This window comes from Eleutherodactylus coqui, chromosome 4, assembly GCF_035609145.1.
Source record: "Eleutherodactylus coqui strain aEleCoq1 chromosome 4, aEleCoq1.hap1, whole genome shotgun sequence".
In the NCBI taxonomy this organism is placed as follows: domain Eukaryota; kingdom Metazoa; phylum Chordata; class Amphibia; order Anura; family Eleutherodactylidae; genus Eleutherodactylus; species Eleutherodactylus coqui.
The window spans coordinates 291,180,064-291,202,161 of NC_089840.1; the positions used below are offsets into that span (position 1 = coordinate 291,180,064).

The 22,098-nt window shown below is 47.0% G+C and overlaps 1 protein-coding gene across 1 annotated transcript in view; it reads right to left on the minus strand.

Moving 5' to 3' along the window:
• Positions 1-2,780: 2,780 nt before the first annotated feature.
• The window catches only part of LOC136626784 (alpha-2-macroglobulin-like protein 1), a 34,189-nt gene continuing 14,871 nt past the window's right edge, over positions 2,781-22,098 (minus strand). Inside the window, exons 6-8 of the mRNA XM_066601788.1 lie at positions 4,516-4,536; positions 3,585-3,738; positions 2,781-2,785 (exon numbers count right to left, since the gene is read on the minus strand). Of these exons, the coding sequence (XP_066457885.1) occupies positions 2,781-2,785; positions 3,585-3,738; positions 4,516-4,536 (180 nt within the window). The remainder of the gene's footprint in view (positions 2,786-3,584; positions 3,739-4,515; positions 4,537-22,098) is intronic.

Here is a 22,098-nt window from a genome sequence, read left to right on the forward strand (position 1 = left end):
TTGCCGGCTCCATTGAATTCAATGGGCTAACATCGTTCTTCTCTGCCACAGCTGTTGCAGCTGTGGCAGAGGAGAACGATCTTCACGCTGACAGTGGGGGGGGGGGGGTCTCACTCTTGCCGCTATTGTGGCTTAATAGTGGGACCTGGGAACTTGAGATGCAGCCCAAAATGTAGCTCCTCGCCTGCCCTATTCGTTTCTGTGTCGTTTCCATCACTTTCTTGTGTTTTGCAGATTTTCACAAATGAAAACCTTAGCGAGCATCGGCGATATACAAAAATGCTCGAGTCACCCATTGACTTCAATGGGGTTCGTTACTCGAAACGAACTCTCGAGCATCACTGAAAGTTCGACTCGAGTAACGAGCACCCGAGCATTTTGGTGCTCGCTCATCTCTAGTTATGATAGACCCACACACACTTTATTATGTGGAGGCTATCAGCCCTTGATTTACATATTCATGTTCAACATCTCAAATTGAGGGGACTGAGTATTGGTCTGATGGACTTAGATTTTTTACCCATCAGGACTCTCTCTAACCCCTTTTTTTTATAGTCATATTCAACATCCAAAATTTAGGGGATTGAGTATTGGTCTGATGGAATCAGATTCTATCATCCATCAGGACTCTCAATAACCCCTTGTTTATCCCTATAAAACACCATCAAAGTTCTGGGGATTGAGTATTAGTCTGATGGATTCAGATTTTATAACCCATCAAGACTCTCAATAACCCCCTATAATTCATATAGAAGTGATGGTATAGCTGGTATAGGGTTATGATAGACCCACACACACTTTATTATGATTATCACTTTATTAAGTGATTTATTATCATCAACGCGTTTCTACAGCTATCATTGATAGAGCTGCTCATCAGGATGGTATAAAGTGCTGTAGATGTGAACAGCCTGACCGGCTGTGAATGAATGAGCAGAGATGGTCTGTAGCCTCACTAACAGGCTTTAAATAGCTCAAGCCACGCCTCCCTTAGCAGGGGGCTTGTCACTGTTGCTCCAATGAGCTCGTTCTGTCAGAAGCAGAGCGCAGGACTTTGTTAACCCCTGATGGGATGATATTATTAATCTGTATGTATGATAAAACTCTTCACTCAGACAAGCACTTATGTTGGATATACTGCCTTTTCAACGCACTGCCGATGTTGTTATTCAAAATGCATTTATAGCACCACTCAATTGATGTAGTTATGAATATGGGGGATTCCAAAGCGAGTCATTCATTGATTATCATGTCAACTTTAGAGGAAATACTGAAGCTAATAAATGTCTCTTATTTGTAGAACTTCCGATTATTATATATACTGGATTGTACAACAACATGCATAATGTTGAGGAGTCTATAAAAATCATTCTAACATATAAATGCATGTTTGGCAATAATGTAGCCACTAAAGATTACCGTGTCATGTTTGCATGTACTTTGTTCGAATGCATCTAGTGACACATATTGTATTATATTCTATTGTATCACTGGAACATATAATCCCTATAATTATTCTAATATCATTGCTACATGTTCAGTCAATCTGACAGTTGCAGGTATATCGACCACGGATGTATGCAATAATATCCCTATCTATTATTGATTGGGACAGATCACTGATGTCCTATATTGACACATGTGATATATGATATCACATATATTATAGATGGTTGATAGATTGTATTGAATGTAATGGGCATTCCGTTTATTCACATGATGCATGAAGTATGCACTTATCTGAGAATCACATTATGGTCATCTCCACATATTAGGGCCGTTACATAATGCCATGTCAACAGTATATGTTCTTGGAAGTCAAAAAGCTCCACTAAATAAAGAGTCATATCAATAATCCAGTGCTATGCATGTATCCAACACCGTGTTCATGTACCCTGATTAATATTAAGCCCTCGGCCATAAGATGGCATAAGTTGACTGTACCTATCGGGCACTTACGCAGAAGGTATGAGACATTTATATAAAGGCTGCGAATGACAGTTTCTCATTTAAACCTCTAGGAGAACAGCAATCCATTCTGTGGATCCATCGCGTTTCTTTTTTTAATAATTTTTGATCAACATTTCCTCTCCTTCCATTGTCCAGGATTTTTTCAAGGCCCTGAAATTTTATGGATTCTGGGTCATTATTATGTTTTTCTCGCACGTGTATGGCCAAACTTGTATTATCTCCCCTATTGATGTTTCCGACGTGCTCTAAAACACGTCTCCGTAGTTGGCGTATGGTCTTGCCAATGTAGTCAAGTGGGCAAGTACACGTGGCTTTATGAATGACCCCTGTTGTTCTACAATTTATAAAGTCTCGTATTTGGTAAACTTTACCAGTGGACGAACTGGTAAATGAGGCATCACGTTTAATAAATCTGCAGGCTTTACATCTGGTGCATCGATATGTGCCTTTAGGAAGTTCGGAGCCTAGCCAAGTGTTAGTTGCTGGTTGAGATGTGAAATGACTGTGCACCAGTCGGTCCCGCAGATTGCGTCCACGTGTCTGGTCTATATTACACTACAGTCTTTGACCAAATCACTGGTGGAGTGAACATATAGAATAATCGGTGACTGATAATCTGCTGTTCACTAGATAAACCCAAGATGGTGAACAGAGCCTTTATTTACGAAATAGAAGAATAAAAGTAATAAAGGAATTTTTCTTGTTCCAACGCAACTAAGTTGAGTGTGGGGTATCTTCTATTTCCAAATTCACAGTGAGCGTCAAACACCAGGACATAAACATAACAAAGAAATATCAATATATCAGTGTTACCCTAGAAAATAAAAAAGAGGCACACAATTCACGAGTTTGATCACGCACATTTTTTAATTTTATTTGAATAAAACTTATATTTTAGTAATCATTGGTTCCCTTCGGTGAGACAGTTCTAATATATTAAGCTTAGGGAATATTGGCTGTCACGGTGATAAATCAAAGTAACATCGTCAGAAAAAAAAGAAAGAACGCTACAAATGTGCTTTTTTGGTCACCATGTCTGCAAGAAAAAATGCAATAAAAAGCAATCAGAAAGTCGTATTCCAAAATAGTACCAGCGCAAACTGCAGGACGTCCTGCAAAAAAATGAGCGCTTCAAAATCTATTGTGTGCAGAAGATGGCGGCAGAAAAGAATTACAAAAAATTAAATATCTTCGAAAAAAATACAAATACTATCGCAAAAAAACCTATATAAATTCGGTATCGTAGTAATCGTACTGGCCCATAGAATAAAGTTATCATGTCATCTTTGTTGCAGTTTGTGCACCATAGAAAACGGCGGAATTTCATTTTTTTCCATTTCTCTCCACAGAATTTTTTTAGTTTTTCATTATATGGTACATTAAATAGTAGCATTTAAAAATACAACTCGACCCGCAAAAAACAAGCTTTCAAACAGCGACGTCGGTGGATAAATAAAGGAGTTACGACTTTAAAAGTGGGGAGGAAAGAAAATGGGAAAACAAAGAAAAGCTTGGTCACTAAGGGGTCAAGGGATTATGACGATACGCAAACAGTTCAGCCCCACCGTCAGACACAATCAGCTCTGCTTCATTTGTGATCCACGTGTACTTACCATATTTGTCCACAATGAACTGCATGTTTGTACCATCAGCCTTTATTGCGTAAGTTCCCAGCGCTGCATCAGGGGACAGCTGGTATGAGAGGTCTGTAATCCCTGAATCATCGCTGACATTTTTCCATTGGGCTAAACGGTTTTTTCGGGAATCCTGCAGATCAGTAATAAAAATAGAACAAATGGAATATTGAGGGGTTTAGATGGAACAACTGCCCCCTACCCAGATAATAAAACTACCCCCCCCCCCCTGCAGTTCACTGAGACAACTCTCAGCCCAGGAGCAGCGCTGTCTGCCTCTCTCAGAGCAGTATATCCTAGCACAGCCTGAACCACCTGTCAGACACAAACACCAACACCCCCCCCCCCCACACACACAATCACACCCAATCAGCTGCCTGTAAACCCAAGGCTCTATAGGGCAAATTTATCAAGGGTTGTGCACCAATTTTCTTGTCTCAGAAAAGTCGCATGTTTGACGTTTGTGGGTTTTTGCTTAACAATGTGCAACTTTTAGCTGTTCTGCACTGCAGCGGCGAGAACAAGGGACATGGTTTGCGTGGTGTAAGTTTTTTTTAGACATATTTAAGAATGGTGAATCTTTAAAAAGTCGTAAGATTAGCCATAAATACAATCCAGTAAGTGGGAAGCATAAAATAGACTCAAAATGTCTAGAAATAAAGATGCAGCACTGTGATAAACTTGGTGCAAATAATGCAACATGGTGTCCAACAAAGAAAAATCATACACAATAAATCTTGCCTTCTGTGTACAGTGGGGGCGGAGCCTAGAACTATCAAGGAAAGAATCTATGAAGTTTATGTCTCTCAGTGCTCCCCTCTATGATATCATCTCCTGAGTGTGGCTCCCTCTATGTCGCCTGTGTGTTATGTGTGATGACATAGCCAAGACTCCACTGATAATAACTTACCAGGAGTTCAACCAGCTGATACTGAGGAGACAAAATATAAAAATCACATTAAACATGAGACAATGAGTAATTACATGCAGCAGAGTCATATATAATGCGTTCAAAGAGACAACGAGGTCATTATGTACAAAGGGGTTTTAGACAGAGCCGAGTCACATTATTATGACCACCAGCTAGTATCCAGAGTAACCACCGTGTGCCGCACAGACAGCAGCTAGACATGCTAAGAGAGACTCAGTAAGGTGGAGGTAGGTGGTCTCAGATATCTGGAGCCATACTGACTGCATCCCACAATTGCTGGAGGGTCTATAGAGCGAACATGATGATCGGGGTCTCATAGAGGCTCAATTGGGTTCAAGTCTGAGGAATTAGGGGGCCAGGTAAGTACTTGGAAGTCTTGGTCATGCTCTTCCAATTACTGTCGGACATTTCTAGCCGCGGACATGTTGAATTGTCTTGCTGGAAGATCTCATCTGCTCCAGGGAAGACAATCAACATGTATGGGTATAGGTGATCTGCAAGGATGGATCCATAACTAGAGATGAGCGAGCACCAAAATGCTCGGGTGCTCGTTACTCAAGACAAATTTTTCGCGATGCTCGAGGGTTCGTTTCGAGTAACGAACCCCATTGAAGTCAATGGGCAACTCGAGCATTTTTGTATATCGCCGATGCTCGATAAGGTTTTCATTTGTGAAAATCGGGGCAATTCAAGAAAGTGATGGGAACGACACAGAAACGGATAGGGCAGGCGAGGGGCTACATGTTGGGCTGCATCTCAAGTTCCCAGGTCCCACTATTTATAAGTGTGTCTGCCACAGGAAAAGCAGGCACACACTGCAGAGGGTTGGCACGGCTTGGCAGCGACCCTCTTTAAAAGGGGCGGGGCGATAGCCCACAATGCTGTACAGAAGCAATGAGAAATCCAATCCTGTGCCACCTCCATCTGGAGCTGCACACGTGGGCATAGCAATGGGGAACCTATGTGCCACACACTATTCATTCTGTCAAGGTGTCTGCATGCCCCAGTCAGACCGCGGTTTTTTATAAATAGTCACAGGCAGGTACAACTCCGCAATGGGAATTCCGTATGCACCCACAGCATGGGTGGCTTCCTTGAACCCACCGGCGGTACATAAAAATATCCCATTGCAGTGCCCATCACAGCTGAGGTAGTAATGTCATGTTTAATGCAGGTGGGCTTCGGCCCACACTGCATGCCCCAGTCAGACTGGGGTTCTTTAGAAGTGGAAACAGATGCATTTACAACTCCCTGTGGACCCACAGCATGGGTGGCTCCCTGGAACCCACCGGCGGTACAAAAAAATATCCCATTGCATTGCCCAACACAGCGGATGTAACGTCAGCTGTAATGCAGGTGGGCTAAAAAATCATTTGATTACACTGTAGGCGAGGGCCCACAAAAATTGCTGTATCAACAGTACTAATGTACATCAGAAAAATTGCCCATGCCCAACCAAGAGGGCAGGTGAAACCCAGTAATCGCTTTGGTTAATGTGGCTTAATTGGTAACTAGGCCAGGAGGCAGCCCAGTTAAAATAAAAATTGGTGGAGGTGAAAGTTTCAACGCTTTAATGAGCATTGAAACGTATAAAAATTGTTTAGAGAAATTATATGACTGAGCCTTGTGGGCCTAAGAAAAATTGCCCGTTCGGCGTGATTATGTGAGGTTTCAGGAGGAGGAGCAGGAGGAGGAGGAGGAATATTATACACAGATTGATGAAGCGAAAAGGTCCCCGTTTTTGATGGAGATACAGAACGATGCTTCCATCCGCGGGTGCAGCCTACCTATTGCTTAGGTATCGCTGCTGTCCGCTGGTGGAGAAGAGAAGTCTGGGGAAATCCAGGCTTTGTTCATCTTGATGAGTGTTAGCCTGTCAGCACTGTCGGTTGACAGGCGGGTACGCTTATCTGTGAGGATTCCCCCAGCCGCACTAAGCACCCTCTCTGACAAGACGCTAGCCGCAGGACAAGCAAGCACCTCCAGGGCATACAGCGCGAGTTCAGGCCACGTGTCCAGCTTCGACACTCAGTAGTTGTAGGGGGCAGAGGCGTCACGGAGGACGGTCGTGCGATCGGCTACGTACTCCCTCACCATCCTTTTACAGTGCTCCCGCCGACTCAGCCGTGACTGGGGAGCGGTGACACAGTCTTGCTGGGGAGCCATAAAGCTGTCAAGGGCCTTAAAGAGTGTTGGCCTGCCTGTGCTGTACATGCTGCCTGATCTCCGCGCCTCCCCTGCTACCTGGCCCTCGGAACTGCGCCTTCGGCCACTAGCGCTGTCGTATGGGAATTTTACCATCAGTTTGTCCGCCTGGGTCCTGTGGTATAGCAACACTCTCGAACTCCTTTCCTCTTCGGGTATGAGAGTGGAAAGGTTCTCCTTATACCGTAGGTCGAGCAGTGTGTACACCCAGTAATTCGTAGTGGCCAGAATGCGTGTAACGCGAGGGTCACGAGAAAGGCATCCTAACATGAAGTCAGCCATGTGTGCCAGGGTACCTGTACGCAACACATGGCTGTCCTCACTAGGAAGATCACTTTCAGGATCCTCCTCCTCATCCTCCTCAGGCCATACACGCTGAAAGGATGACAGGCCAGCAGCATGTGTACCCTCACCAGTGGGCCAAGCTGTGTCTTCCCCCTCCTCCTCATCTTCCTCCTCCTCCTCCTCACCGCGCTGAGATATAGACAGGAGGGTGCTCTGACTATCCAGCGACATACTGTCTTCCCCCGGCTCTGTTTCCGAGTGCAAAGCGTCTGCCTTTATGCTTTGCAGGGAACTTCTCAAGAGGCATAAAAGAGGAATGGTGACGCTAATGATTGCAGCATCGCCGCTCACCACCTGGGTAGACTCCTCAAAGTTTCGAAGGACCTGGCAGATGTCTGCCAACCAGGCCCACTCTTCTGAAAAGAATTGAGGAGGCTGACTCCCACTGCGCCGCCCATGTTGGAGTTGGTATTCCACTATAGCTCTACGCTGCTCATAGAGCCTGGCCAACATGTGGAGCGTAGAGTTCCACCGTGTGGGCACGTCGCACAGCAGTCGGTGCACTGGCAGATTAAACCGATGTTGCAGGGTGCGCAGGGTGGCAGCGTCCGTGTGGGACTTGCGGAAATGTGCGCAGAGCCGGCGCACCTTTCCGAGCAGGTCTGACAAGCGTGGGTAGCTTTTCAGAAAGCGCTGAACCACCAAATTAAAGACGTGGGCCAGGCATGGCACGTGCGTGAGGCTGCCGAGCTGCAGAGCCGCCACCAGGTTACAGCCGTTGTCACACACGACCATGCCCGGTTGGAGGCTCAGCGGCGCAAGCCAGCGGTCGGTCTGCTCTGTCAGACCCGGCAGCAGTTCGTGGGCCGTGTGCCTCCTATCTTCTAGGCTGAGTAGTTTCAGCATGGCCTGCTGACGCTTGCCCACCGCTGTGCTGCCACGACGCGCGACACCGACTGCTGCCAACGTGCTGCTGCTGCTGACACATCTTGATTGCGAGACAGAGGTTGCGGAGGAGGAGGAGAAGGGTGGTTTAGTGGAGGAAGCATACACCGCCGCAGATACCACCACCGAGCTGTGGCCCGCAATTCTGGGGGTGGGTAGGACGTGAGCGGTCCCAGGCTCTGACTCTGTCCCAGCCTCCACTAAATTCACCCAATGTGCCGTCAGGGAGATATAGTGGCCCTGCCTGCCTGTGCTTGTCCACGTGTCCGTTGTTAAGTGGACCTTGGCAGTAACCGCGTTGGTGAGGGCGCGTACAATGTTGCGGGAGACATGGTCGTGCAGGGCTGGGACGGCACATCGGGAAAAGTAGTGGCGACTGGGAACTGAGTAGCGCGGGGCCGCCGCCGCCATCATACTTTTGAAGGACTCCGTTTCCACAACCCTATACGGCAGCATCTCCAGGCTGATAAATTTGGCTACGTGCACGTTTAACGCTTGAGCGTGCGGGTGCGTGGCGGCGTACTTGCGCTTGCGCTCAAACACTTGCGCTAGCGACGGCTGGACGCTGCGCTGACAGACATTGCTGGATGGGGCCGAGGACAGCAAAGGTGAGGGTGTGGGTGCAGGCCAGGAGACGGTAGTGTCTGTGTCCTCAGAGCGGGGTTGGATCTCAGTGGCAGGTTGGGGCACAGGGGGAGAGGCAGCGGTGCAAACCGGAGGCAGTGAACGGCCTTTGTCCCACCTTGTGGGGTGCTTGGCCATCATATGTCTGCGCATGCTGGTGGTGGCTCCCCGGCTGATCTTGGCGCGACAAAGGTTGCACACCACTGTTCGTCGGTCGTCTGCACTCTCAGTGAAAAACTGCCAGACCTTTGAGCACCTTGGCCTCTGCAGGGTGGCATGGCGCGAGGGGGCGCTTTGGGAAACAGTTGGTGGATTATTTGGTCTGGCCTTGCCTCTACCCCTGGATACCGCACTGCCTCTTGCAACCTGCCCTGCGGCTGCACTTGCCTCCCCCTCTGAAGACCTGTCCTCAGTAGGCGTAGCAAACCAGGTGGGGTCAGTCACCTCATTGTCCTGCTGCTCTTCCTCAGAATCCTCGGTGCGCTCCTCCCTCGGACTTAATGCCCTTACTACTACCTCACTGATAGACAACTGTGTCTCATCGTCATCGGCCTCCTCACCCACTGAAAGGTCTTGAGACAGTTGCCGGAAGTCCCCAGCCTCATCCCCCGGACCCCGGGAACTTTCCAATGGTTGGGCATCAGTCACGATAAACTCCTCTGGTGGGAGAGGAACCACTGCTGCCCAATCTGAGCAGGGGCCCAAGAACAGTTCCTGGGAGTCTGCCCGCTCCTCAGAATGTCTCATTTTCATGGAGTGAGGAGGCTGGGAGGAAGGAGGAGCAGCAGCCAGAGGATTCTGAGTTGCAGCAATGGACGGCGCAGAACTCTGGGTGGATGATAGGTTGCTGGAAGCACTTTCTGCCATCCACGACAGGACCTGCTCACACTGCTCATTTTCTAATAAAGGTCTACCGCGTGGACCCATTAAATGTGCTATGAATGTGGGGACGCCAGAAACGTGCCTCTCTCCTAATCCCGCAGCAGTCGGCTGCGATACACCTGGATCAGGAGCTCGGCCTGTGCCCACACCCGGACTAGGGCCTCCGCGTCCTCGGCCGCGCCCACGTCCTCTAGGCCTACCCCTACCCCTCAGCATGCTGTATTACCAGGAATGCAGAAACACAACACTGTAATTAAATGTGCCGCTTATTGGCCTGTGGTTGGAGACTGAGTTCGCTTACGGAACGCCAGGAAATAATTTGGCACAAGCCTGCTGTAACACTTAGCTGGCTGCGTATTTATTTGGAGAAATACTACCCCCAGCAGACACGGACCCAGAACACTGAGCAGAGTGACAGGCAGGCCAAATAGATTTTTTCCAAATATTTTTTTCTAAAGGACCACTGCGTATATTCAATCTATAATATATGTCTTCTGGCCCTGCCTACACAATTCTATTCCTGGAGTATTACTGCAGGGCGCAATGCTCTGCACGGCCGATATACCAAAAAAAAAAAAAAATGTGCAACACTGCTAAAAGCAGCCTCAACACTACTGCACACGGTTAGATGTGGCCCTAAGAAGGACCGTTGGGGTTCTTGAAGCCTACAATAACTCCTAACGCTCTCCTTGCCTCCACACTTCTGTCCCTGGACTATTACTGCAGGGCGCAATGCTCTGCACGGCCGATATACCAAAAAAAAAAAAAAGTGCAACACTGCTAAAAGCAGCCTCCACACTACTGCACACGGTTAGATGTGGCCCTAAGAAGGACCGTTGGGGTTCTTGAAGCCTACACTAACTCCTAACACTCTCCCTACAGCAGCTCCAACACGATAGCACTGTCCCTCAGCTATCTCACAACGCATCTGTGGCGAGCCGTGGGAGGGGCCGATTTTTATACTCGGGTGACACCTGATCTCCCCAGCCACTCACTGCAGGGGGGTGGTATAGGGCTTGAATGTCGCAGGGGGAAGTTGTAATGCCGTCCCTGTCTTTCAATTGGCCAGAAAAGCGCGCTAACGTCTCAGAGAGGAAAGTGAAAGTAACCCGAACATCGCGTGGTACTCGTTACGAGTAACGAGCATCTCGAACACGCTAATACTCGAACGAGTATCAAGCTCGGACGAGTACGTTCGCTCATCTCTATCCATAACCAAATGGGTTCAGTGCCTTCCACATAGGTGAGTGTAGTGGCCCAGAGTTGGGGTGTCTATAGACTAGATGCATGCCCGTTTTGTGTAAACTGTCTTGTGTATATTTGTGTGCTCTTGTTTTGGTTCCTGTTCTGTGCAAATGCTAACAAGCTTTGTTGGGGCAAACTGTCTCCCCCTAACTAGTTGTTGAGTGTGGTATTGTGGGAGTTTAGGAGAAGTTTGGGGGCAGAGTTCAGAGTAGCCAGGAGAGAGAACAGATATGTAGTCGATGTAAGAGGACGTGTCAGCGAGAGTCTGAAGCTCCTTCTTGCTTCTGCCTGTTTGTAGCCGTGGGCCTATCTCATTTGCCGTGGGATAATTTCCCCTCCGGGGACTGAAGCACTGAGTAATGGCTCTAGCATTGACAAGTCAAAAGGAGTAACTAACAAGCCAGAAAAGGCAATAATTGTGTGTTGATCCACGGTGTCAGGAGTGTTTATCCCCGAAGATCGTCAATCAGATAACTTAGGACACCTAGATTACAGGAAGAAAAGTGCCTCCTAGAAGAACGTGTAACAGAGTTGAGTCAAAAAGGAAGCCTGCCAGAAGTGTTGTGTCTGGGACTATTGTTTACATCTGCCTGTTCTTTTTTTTGCACCGTGCATAGCTGGGCTGGGCCACGTTCCGCCATTGCTGAGAAAGGGATCACAGAGCCACCCATGACAATCCATCTTGAGAATCCCATGGTCTCACCCGTAATGTCCGGCCTCCGCTTGGACACTGCACGAGCGACCGATAAAATACTAGGAAAAACTCCCATAACGCTGCCGCCACCGGCTTGTGGTCTCCCAGCAATGGTTGCAGGGTGTTTGTTCTCTGATATTTCTCGCCAGACACGCCAACGTCTATCCATTTGAGGAAACAGAAAACGTGACTCATTGGAGAAGGCAACCATTCACCAATCAGCGGTGGTTCGATTTCAATACTGACGAGCAAATTGGACTCTTTTCTTCCGATTGGCACAATGACCATCAGAGGTAGTGTTTTCTGATCTGTTGTGTTAGACACGTCTGGTAGCCCCCCCCCCCCCCCGGGTTCATGGTGAGTGGCTCCGCTGTAATGTATCAGTCAGCCTTCCGGGATTACTTTGCGGGGGTCCAATGACGTCCCTCTGTGAGCCCTTCACATGCTGCGATCTACATAGATGTGGTGTCCCGATGTATCCCCGCTGTTGCAGTGGGAGGTTGGCTATCGGTGACAGCTGGCTCCCGCTGTCGGATAGCACAGGATCTCTGCTGATCTCACGCTACCCACAGGATGTAAGCGTATGTCCTGTTGTGATAAGTACCCCGCAGCCAGGCATATATATATATATAAATGTTCTGCTGCCATAACTTTATCTTCATTAATATAGCTGTGAGGAGCTCATTTTTCGTCAAGATGACCTGTAATTTATATTGGTACAGTTTTGGAGTACATACGGGTGTTTCATTACATTTTTTTCTTGGAGACACGGTGACTAAAAAATGCAATTCTGATGTGTATTTTTTTTCTTTGCTGATGATTTTTACCATGTGGGATAAGTACTCTTACTGTGATAGATCAGACATTTATGGATGCAGCGATACTAAATATGCTTTTTATTTAGAGTATTTTTATGTATAAATATATAGGAAAGGAAGGGGCGTAAAAAAATCTTTTTACCACCTTTTATTTTTTTCTAATTGATACTTTTGTTTTTAACTTTTAAATTTTTTTTAAGTCCCCACAGGGGATTTACACTTGCGATTTATTTTATCACTCATACAGTATAATATAATACCATAGTGTTACATTATACCACATCTTGTCAGGCAATCTATTTGGCTGCTATGGCCTCTATTTGGCTTCTGAAGGCCCCCATGACTAATTGTCTATGAATCCATACCTCTGACATGGCTTGATAGACTGCCTGTCAGGATGCAGTATAGTGCATCACAAGTTGAAATCCCCAATAAGGACTAAAAATACGTTTTAAAAAGCTTTATCAAACTTTTACAGAAAATGCTCTTCCATATTTATAATAAAAAAATTTAAAAAATCTAACATCTTGGGCCCTATGGTTACTGAAAAAATGTTGTCAAAGTCATGAGTGAACCGATTGGTTTCCTCAAAAGTGAAGGAATTAAAGGGGTTCTGACACAAATAATGTTTTTATGCTTTAGCAGCCATTGTTCCCTGGTCTGCCTAATGGACCCAGGGAACCCATGGTTTAATGGCTGCTAAAGCATAAAAAGATAATACTTACCTGTTCTTCTGTTGTTGTTGACATCGGAGGGTCATCTCCCGGCAGGCCCTGCTCCTCCTCTTCTGTCTGCACGAGCCGCGCCGCTCCGGGATCGCGCGCATGCGCAGTGGAGAGGTGCCCTCTGACAGGAGTCAGGACGGGCTGTGTCTCCACTGCGCATGCGCAGCACTCCGGAGTTCAGCCGGACGGACGGGCCGCCCACAGCAAGCACTGCTTGTGACGTGCTTGCTGTGGCGGTCCGTCTGTTGACCTCGGAAGTGCCTGACGGACGGAGCAGAGCAGGAAGCAGTCTTTTTGACCGCTCCTGCTCTGCTTTAAAGGCACAGAAGAAGATGCCGGCTGGAGGGGACATGCCTGGCGATCGGGCCAGGCCAGGCAAGGTGAGTACAATTTTTTTTTTTTTTATGTCAGAACCCCTTTAATATAATTACTTAGATGATTTGTTAATAATCTCAAACAATTCCCGCACGGTGGAGCTACACCTGGGGGAGATGCTCAAACTTATCACCCAGCTAGGGTTGCTTATAAATTTTGTAAAATCTAGCCTAAAACCAGATACTAAGATAGGTTTTTCACAGAGTTCTTTTGGGCTCTTATAAGGCCGCCTGCAGACGGGCAGAAATTCCGTGACAGGATTTCCGCCGCTGGAAGCCTGCATAGGATTGCGTTAACAAAAGAAGAAAGAGCTGGCAGCATAAATGGATGTAAAAAAATACAAAACTGTAATTTTATTACCCCATTACATGTAACATGTTAACAAACGCAATCCTATGCAGACGGCCGCGGTTTGGCCGGACGAAATCTCAGGCCGCAAACAAACCACGGCATGCTCTATTTCTGTGCGGGGCTCGCAGAGCGCCGCACAGAAGCGTCACTCACCCGCCGCCGGCCCCGGTCTGCGCATGCGCCGGCAGCCGGCACATGAAAGAGCTGGGGCCGCGGGACGAGGGTGAGTACGTGCTGTTCTCTGCAGGCGCTCGGGTCGGGTCCCGCGGCGAGAATTCTCGCTGCCGAATCTGACCCAGCCGTCTGCAGGCGGCCTAAATGTTACTCTTTTTTACCTCCTACTAAGGCCGCCTGCAGACAAGCGGGTCGGATCCGGCAGTGAGAATTCTTGCCGCGGGACCCGACCCGAGAGCCTGCAGGGACGAGCGCGTACTCTCCCGCGCCTGGCGGCCCCGGCTCTTTCATGTGCCGGCTGCGGCGCAGCCGGCGCATGCGCAGACCGGAGCCGGCGTGAAGCCTCCAATACAAGTGAATGGGTGCGTTTTTTCACGCAGTACATTCGCAGTGCAGCTGCGGATGGAGTCACTGGTTGCTATGGCTGCAGGAAGTAGGCATGGTAGGAGGCGTCCCAACACACAGCACAGAGCTTCACAGGCAAATTTGTAGAGGGAGATAGGTAGTATTTCTTGCCAATGCAGGATGTAAGAATGCAAAATCTGTAGTAATGAATTCCTCTTGTGAATTTTTTTGCAGTGACTGAAATAAAGTCACGCTGGAGAAGTGCCTAAAAAAAGTTACATGGATCAACCATGCCCACAAAGACATCAATAATTTAACAGTGCTCGCACAAGCAAGAGGGACAAGACGGAGTCTGGGTGTTGGTTTCTCCAGGGAGAATCCGTAGCGGGTCCCTTCTGCCCCGCGGACAAGAGGGCTGAAAATAAGAATAAATCAGAATAAACTTACCTCTCGCACGCTCCGGATACTTCCTTCAATGCGGCGTCATCTTCTCTGCGTCACGGCCGGATCTTCTTTCTTCGGCCCGGTGGATGCGCAGGATGATGTCGGTGACGTGCCCTGCGCATGCGCCGTCCCGAAGCAAAATGATCCAGCCGCGACTGAGAGAAGATGACGCGGCGGCGAAGAGAAGAAACGAAGCGGGTGAGTAAATTCTGATTTTTGTCTCCCGCGGATCCGGATGGCTTCCATAGGCTTCAATAGAAGCCCGCGGGAGCCGTCCCCGCGGGAGACCCGCATGAAAATGGAGCATGGTCCAGATTTTTTCATGCTCCATTTTTTTTAAAATCACTTTTATTGACCATCCGCGGGTATTTATCTACCCCTCGGGTGGTCAATGCATCCCTATGGGGTGCGGATCCGCGTGCAGGAGAAGAGTTAAAATCTGCTGCGGATTTTAATTCTTCTTTTGCCCGTGGACATGAGCCCTAAGGGGTGTCTGCTGGTTTTTCTGCACGTTTTTTTCCGCAACACATCCGCGTATATATCCGCGCGTGATTTTTCACGCATCCGCACCTATCCGCAAGCACATTTAGGTACCATACGCGCGTGAAAATCTGCTAGCGGAATGCGGAACGCTCGTGTGCAGGCGGCCTATAAGAAAGGATTTGATCCTCTCCGTTAGTAAATTTAAGAGAAAGGACTTGGTCTCTATAAGAGAGAGCATGAAGGTCCTCGGGCAAATGGCGGCTTGTTTGCCAATGGTCCCTTGGTCTCAAATCCATTCCAGACTCTTAGGCCGCCTGCACACGGGCGGAAATCCCGCGGCGGTATTTCCCGCGGGATTTTCGCCACTGAAAGTCTGCATAGGAGTGCATTACAATACGCATTCCTATGCAGACGGCCGCGGTTTGGCCGCGCAAAATCTTGCGCGGCAAAAAAAAATGTGGCATGTCCTATTTTTGTGCGGGGCTCGCACTCACCCGGACGCCGGCTCCGGTCTGCGCATGCGCCGGCTGCGCGGCAGCCGGCACATGAAAGAGCCGGGGCTGCCAGGCGCATGTGAGTACGCGCTCGTCCCTGCAGGCTCTCGGGTCGGGTCCCGCGGCGCGAAAACTCTCGCTGCCGGATCCAACCCGCTCGTCTGCAGGCGGCCTTACAGCAGGAAATTTTGTCGGCCTGGGATAGGAGGCAACTCTCACCAGATAAAAAAGTTTAAATTGTCAGCTATGGGGAAAAAGTCTTTAGATTGGTGGTTAGCACCTCAAAACCTTAAAAAGAGGGGTGCGGTGGTCCCCATCCCTGTCCATTGTGGTAAATACCGATGCTAGAAGGTCAGGTTGAGAGGGCAAAAATAGCGAATGAGAACCTGCAAGGTTCCTGGTCGGTCTATGTCAGCTCTCTATCTTCTAATTATAGAGAGCTTAGAGCAGTGTGGGAGACTTTAATTCAGGCCGTAGACATTGTACATGAAAACACGTGAAAATACTATCTGACAATATGACAACAGTATCCTTTATTCGTCACCAGGGCAGTACCAGACACCCTCATCTACAGCAGTTGTCAGAGAGAATATTCTTCTGGGCAGAAGACAACATAAAGTCACTATCAGCAGTGCATCTAAAAGGAGAATGGACTTTAAACATGGACGTGTTCCAGTTCTTGACGTCTTAGTGGCGGTTATGTGATCATCAGATTGCTTAGTGAAGTCTTACTTTCACTTTTTAGTGCATAGCTCTCATTAAACGCTATGTACCCGAGAAAGGAGAAGGCAGAAGTGGTTAAAAACTGCTTCTCCTCCAGATTCTCAGCTGTAACTATCATCGAAGGACCTGACCTGCTCATGCTTGATTGCAGAACAGAGGCTTTAATCTTGCACCTTTGTTTTTTTTGCCATCTGCAGGATTAAAGCCCAGGAGCAAGCGCTTTATATTTACCAATTTACCACACTTGGTCCTTAACCCCTTCGTGACGAAGCCTGTTTGCGCCTTAATGACCAGGCCAAATTTTGGAAATCTGACATGTGACACTTTGACATAGCATAACTCCGTAAAGGTTTTACATATCCAAGTGATTCTGACAATGTTTTTCCACCACATGTTGTACTTCATTTAGGCGGTACAAATAGGCCGATACAATTTGTGTATATTTAATAAAAGTGCCAAAATTGGGAAAAATTTGAAAAAATTGTATTTTTTTCACATTTTTAACCGCAATATCTCAAATATGTGGACAAATACTGTACAAATTTTTGATAAGATATAAATTCCCATTTGTTTACTTTATTCTTGATACACATTGGAAAAACGTCAGGTTTTTTAATGATTTAAGAGACGTACAAATTTAACAATGATTATTAACGGAACACTTTGTTTTCCTGCACTGAGCCAAGATGGCAAAGGCTTATAGGTGTAAGAATTATAGACACCCCCACAAATGACCCCATTTTAAAAACTACACCCCTTACTCTATTCACTGAGGGGGTCGTGTGTATTTTTACCCCACAGTTTTTTTCATTAATTAATGCAAGTTAGAGGACAAAAAATAAAATTTTATATTTTTGCAAATTTGCCTCTTGGAAGACAGGATTTTTTTTCCTATAGTGCACATGAAATGAGTATTTGCACCCAAAATGGATACCCATGTTTGTCCTGTATTCAGAAACATCCCCATTGTGGCCCTAATCTTATATCTGGATGCACAACGGGGCCCAAACCGAAAAGAGCAGCCGGTGGCTTCCAGAACAGTCATTTTGCTTGAAGGTGTTTTACGCCCCATTGCCCACTTGAAGAGGCCTTGAGCAGCCAAAACTATAGAGAACCCCCACAAATGACCCCATTTTGAAAACTAAACCCCTTAACGCATTAATCTAGGGGTGTACTGTGGAATTTGACCCCACAGATTTTGAATGAATCTAAGCAAAGCAGGAGGAAAAAAATACGATTCATTTTTTTTGGCAATTATGTCACCTTTAAAACAGTTTTTTTTGTACAGTGTACATAGGAATGAGGACTTGTACCACACAATGGAACTTCCTGTTTGTCTCATGTTCAGAACCATACCTATTGTGGTCCTAATATGTACGTGTGCACAACGGGGCCCAAAGTGAAAGGAGCAGCCAGTGACTTTTAGAACAGACATTTTGCTTAAGACGGTTTTAGGCCCCATTGCCCACCTGTAGAGCCCTTGAGAGGCTAAAACGACAGAGAACCCCCACAAATGACAACATTTTAAAAACTAGACCCCCTATTACATTCCTCTAGGGGTGTACTGCGTATTTTTACCCCCACAGTTTCTGAATGAATCTAAGCAAAGCAGAAGGAAAAAATTATGATTTTAATTTTTTTGGGCAATTGTGTCATTTTAAAACCATTTTTTGTACAGCACACATATAATGGAAGACTTTCACCCCAAAATGGATCCCCCTGTTTGTCCCGTGTTCGGAAACATACCCATTGTGGCCCCAATATTATGTCCGTATGCACAACGGGGCTCAAACCGAAAGGTGCATCAAACTTTAACTGTCTGAACCTTTACGTAATCGCCATTATCCATTGGATAGCGGCAATCATGTTATCGGGGACCGCTCACTGCCGCCCTCAGTCACTGCTCTAGGCTCACGGCTACCTTTAGTACCCAGGAGCAAGAAGACTTTAAATTTCCCGGGCCCTCCGTAGTTTCTGCATTTGCGTCTGCCATTTTGCTGATGGGCACATGTGCCAAAGTTGGGGAAAGGTCAGCGGATAAAGATCCCATCGGTGACATCGCCAGAAGCTTTAGGTAAGTAATTTTACTTCCCCTCATGTATCTGACCCGTGACTGGAGGTGAAACTTTTAACTTTTTTTTACTTTTACGTGATTGCCGTTTTCTATAGGAAAGTGGTGATCACGTGACCAGGGGCCACAAACTACGGGCTCCCGTGTAATGTCCAAGCTCTGGGCTATGTTTGGTAGCCAGGCGCGGGGAGATTTTAAATTACCCTGGCAATCTGTGGCTTTTGCACATGCGTCCGCCATCTTGGCGGGGGGCGTGTGCGCTGAAGCCATGGTGAGGTCCACGGATAAATCCGGGGCCTTAGGAACATCATTTCATCTTCCCTCACGAATATGATCCATGAGGGTAGATGCAACTTATTTTTTTCTTTTTTTTAAAACTTTTTTTTACTTTACAGGATTGCTGTTATCCATTGGATAGCAGCAATCATGTGACCAGGAACTGCATATGGCGGCTCCTGGTGACATCTCTCGGCTACACATGGGAGCCAGAGAGTTTTTAAATTTCCCAGGCTGCGTGCAACCGACATATGACGTCTGGCGCGCATGCACAGAAGGTGCCGTCGGGACCCGGGAGGCCAGGACAGCGCAGGACATCATGGAGAAGGCGAGTGAGTACTTTCAGCTGCTCTGATGGATCCGATCCATCAGGGCAGCTGAATCTTTAAATTTTTTTTTTACTTTTTGCTAGCTTTTATATGATCGCTGGCATTCGGTAAATGACGGCAATCATGTGACTGGGGGGAGGGGTCTCGCAGCCTGGAATGGAAGCTCCAGCTTGCCTGCTACCTCCGGGAGCCGGCAGCATGGAGCTGTCACGTCCTCAGCTTGCAGGGCCTTGATCCCTGCAGGAAACATGTTTCTACGTCCTCAGTGATTAAGGCCCAGCAAGCAAGGATGTAAAAAGGCAATGGGCTCGTCACTAAGGGGTTAAAAGGGTTTCAGAACATCATATGGAACTTAATTGGCACCATTGATAAATACAACTGGTCGCACAAAAAACAACATGCCCTCGGACAGCTACATTGATGGATAAATAAAAGGCTTTTTTGTTTGAAAGTGAAGAGGAAAAAACAAAACTAAAAAAAGGTCCCCGTCATTAACGGGTTAAAGATGAACGACTGCCTGTTTATATTGAGTGGGAAGTCACCCACTAGTCGCTTTGTTTCACTGAGCTGAAATTAAGTGACTAGCGACTAATGAACTATTTCTCGTTCATCACCCTGTTGGGTCCAGTGTTTACATGGGACAACTATCAATCAGACTCACTCGTTTGAGCAATTTTTCACCCGATAGTTGGCCGATGTAAATCCACCCTTAGATGGTTGGTTGGATGGATGAATGGATTGTTGGTTGAGTGAATGACTGTATAGATGGATCTATGAATAGTTTTTGGAAAAATGTTAAAATGGACGGCGTAAAGATGATTGTACTTGTTGTTTAATGATATCTACACTGACGGTCAAAAGTTTTAAAACGCCTCAATCTTTCCAGTTATTGTTTATATTAATGCAGTTCAAATAACGTGAAATAGTTCAAAGCTTCTAAAGTTAGTTAAAAACATAAAAAATATCATGACATTTTAACCTAATTTTTTTCAGGGATCAGCACATCAAGGACGGGCTGCTCTGCAGCATGGAAAGCAAATTATGGTTTAAAATTGGATGCAAACTATTCCTACAGGTGTCTAAACCTTTGTTGATTACTTTTAAACCCTCTGATCATATATTACCAGTGTTGAAACAGACTGCTCTAAGGAAGGACTTGCAGTTTTTCTCCTCAACACAGAGCTCATTGCTATGATAATGGCAAGAAAAAGGCACTTAACCAAAGAAGACAGACAATCATGTGCAGGTCGGACAAGACGAGTATCAGTAAGAAAGCCAGTGCTAAGATTGAAAAAGAAAAGAGTTGCCTGGGCCAGGAAGCACTTCCAGTGGACTACTGACAAATGGAAGAAAGTATTATGGACCCATGAATCAAAATGTGATATCTTCAGATGGATTTGCTTGGTTGAACACAGATTGGAATCACCATCATTTAACCTAGAAAGAACTTTCATTGATCAAGGATAATACCTCCTTTGGACCAGTAATAACTAGAGATGAGCGAGCGCACTCATCGGAGCTTGATGCTCATTCAAGCATTAGGGTACTCGAGATGCTCGTTACTCAAGACGAACACGAGTCAATTCCATTTCCTTCCCCGCATGTTTAGCGCCATTTTCTAGTCAATAAACATGCAGGGGAGGCATTACCACTTCCTGCTGTGACGTGCCAGCCCTATCCCACCCACCAGCAGTGAGTGGCTGGCAAGATCAGGTGACCGCTGAGTACTTAAACTGGTTTCGCCCATGGCTCGCCTGAGACACATGCTGGCAGAGGTTAGGGAAAGTGCTGCTGCTGATATAGGGAAAGTGTTAGCGTAGGTCCTGTCTTCAAGAACCCCAATGGTCCTTCTTAGGGCTACTCCTCATCGTGTGCATTACAGTTGTTGCTGGCTGGGAGCAGTAGTGCACCAATTTTTTTTTTAAGCATCTAGGGCTGTGCAGGCAATTTTAGCTATAGTGTTCTCAGTCTGCAGTGCATTAGGCAGAGTTTAGGGACAGAGCTGCTTATATAGGGAAAGTTTTACAGTCATGATTCTCTCTACAAGAACCCCAATGGACCTTTTTAGGGCTACTTCTAACAGTGTGCATTATAGTTGAGTCTGGCTGGGAGCAGTAGTGCATCAATTTCTTTTTTGCACATCTAAGCCTGTTCCCAGCCTTCAATTTATAGCGTTCTCAGGCTGCAGTGCATTACACCAAGGTCTCACCGCGAAACAGTACTGTAATATTTCCGGGGCCACTGCAAACTATTTCAGCTCTGCCGCTGTGCAGAGCGTCTCACAATACCCTTTCCTTGGTGGGGTGGAGATAGCCGCAGTTACCAGCACTATCCACTGGCTTTACAGTCTTCTCCCACTCCATACAGCCTCTGTTATCTACAAGTCTCTGTGAGCAGTAAATTACCCCTAGGTATCAGCGCAAGACAGCGAGTTAATTTTTTCAAGTTACAGTATAGAGCCTCCGCTATCTACAAGTCTCTGTGTGCAGAGAATTTCGCCACAGTTGTCAGTGCTGTACAGTTGGGTAATTTATTTGGGCCCTGCTCTATACTTAAACCGCCATTATGAGGAGTAGGGGTAAGCGTCGAGGACATGGACGCGGGCATCCAAGTGAGGGTGTGGGCACAGGTCGAGTTTTTGGTCCAGGTGAATCACAGCTGGATGTTGAGGGATTAGGAGAGAGGCAAGTTTCTGGGCTCCCCAGATTCATATCACAATTTGCGGGTCCGCGTGGTAGACCTTTATTACAAACAGACCAGTGCGAGCAGGTCCTGTCGTGGATGGCAGAAAATGCGTCCAGCAATGTATCGACCACTCATTCTTCTACGCAGTCCACTACTCCCAGCCTAGGGACTGCAACTCTGAATCCTCTGGTTGCTCTTCATCCTTCCCAGCCTCCTCACTCTATGAAAATGACAGATTCTGATGAGCAGGCAGACTCCCAGGAACTGTTCTCAGGTCCCTGCCCTGAGTGGAAAAAAACGGTTCCTCTCTCACCTGAGGAGTTTGTTGTGACCGATGCCCAATCATTGGAAAGTGCACCGTGCAGAGGGCTATGTGTTCAAAGTGACAT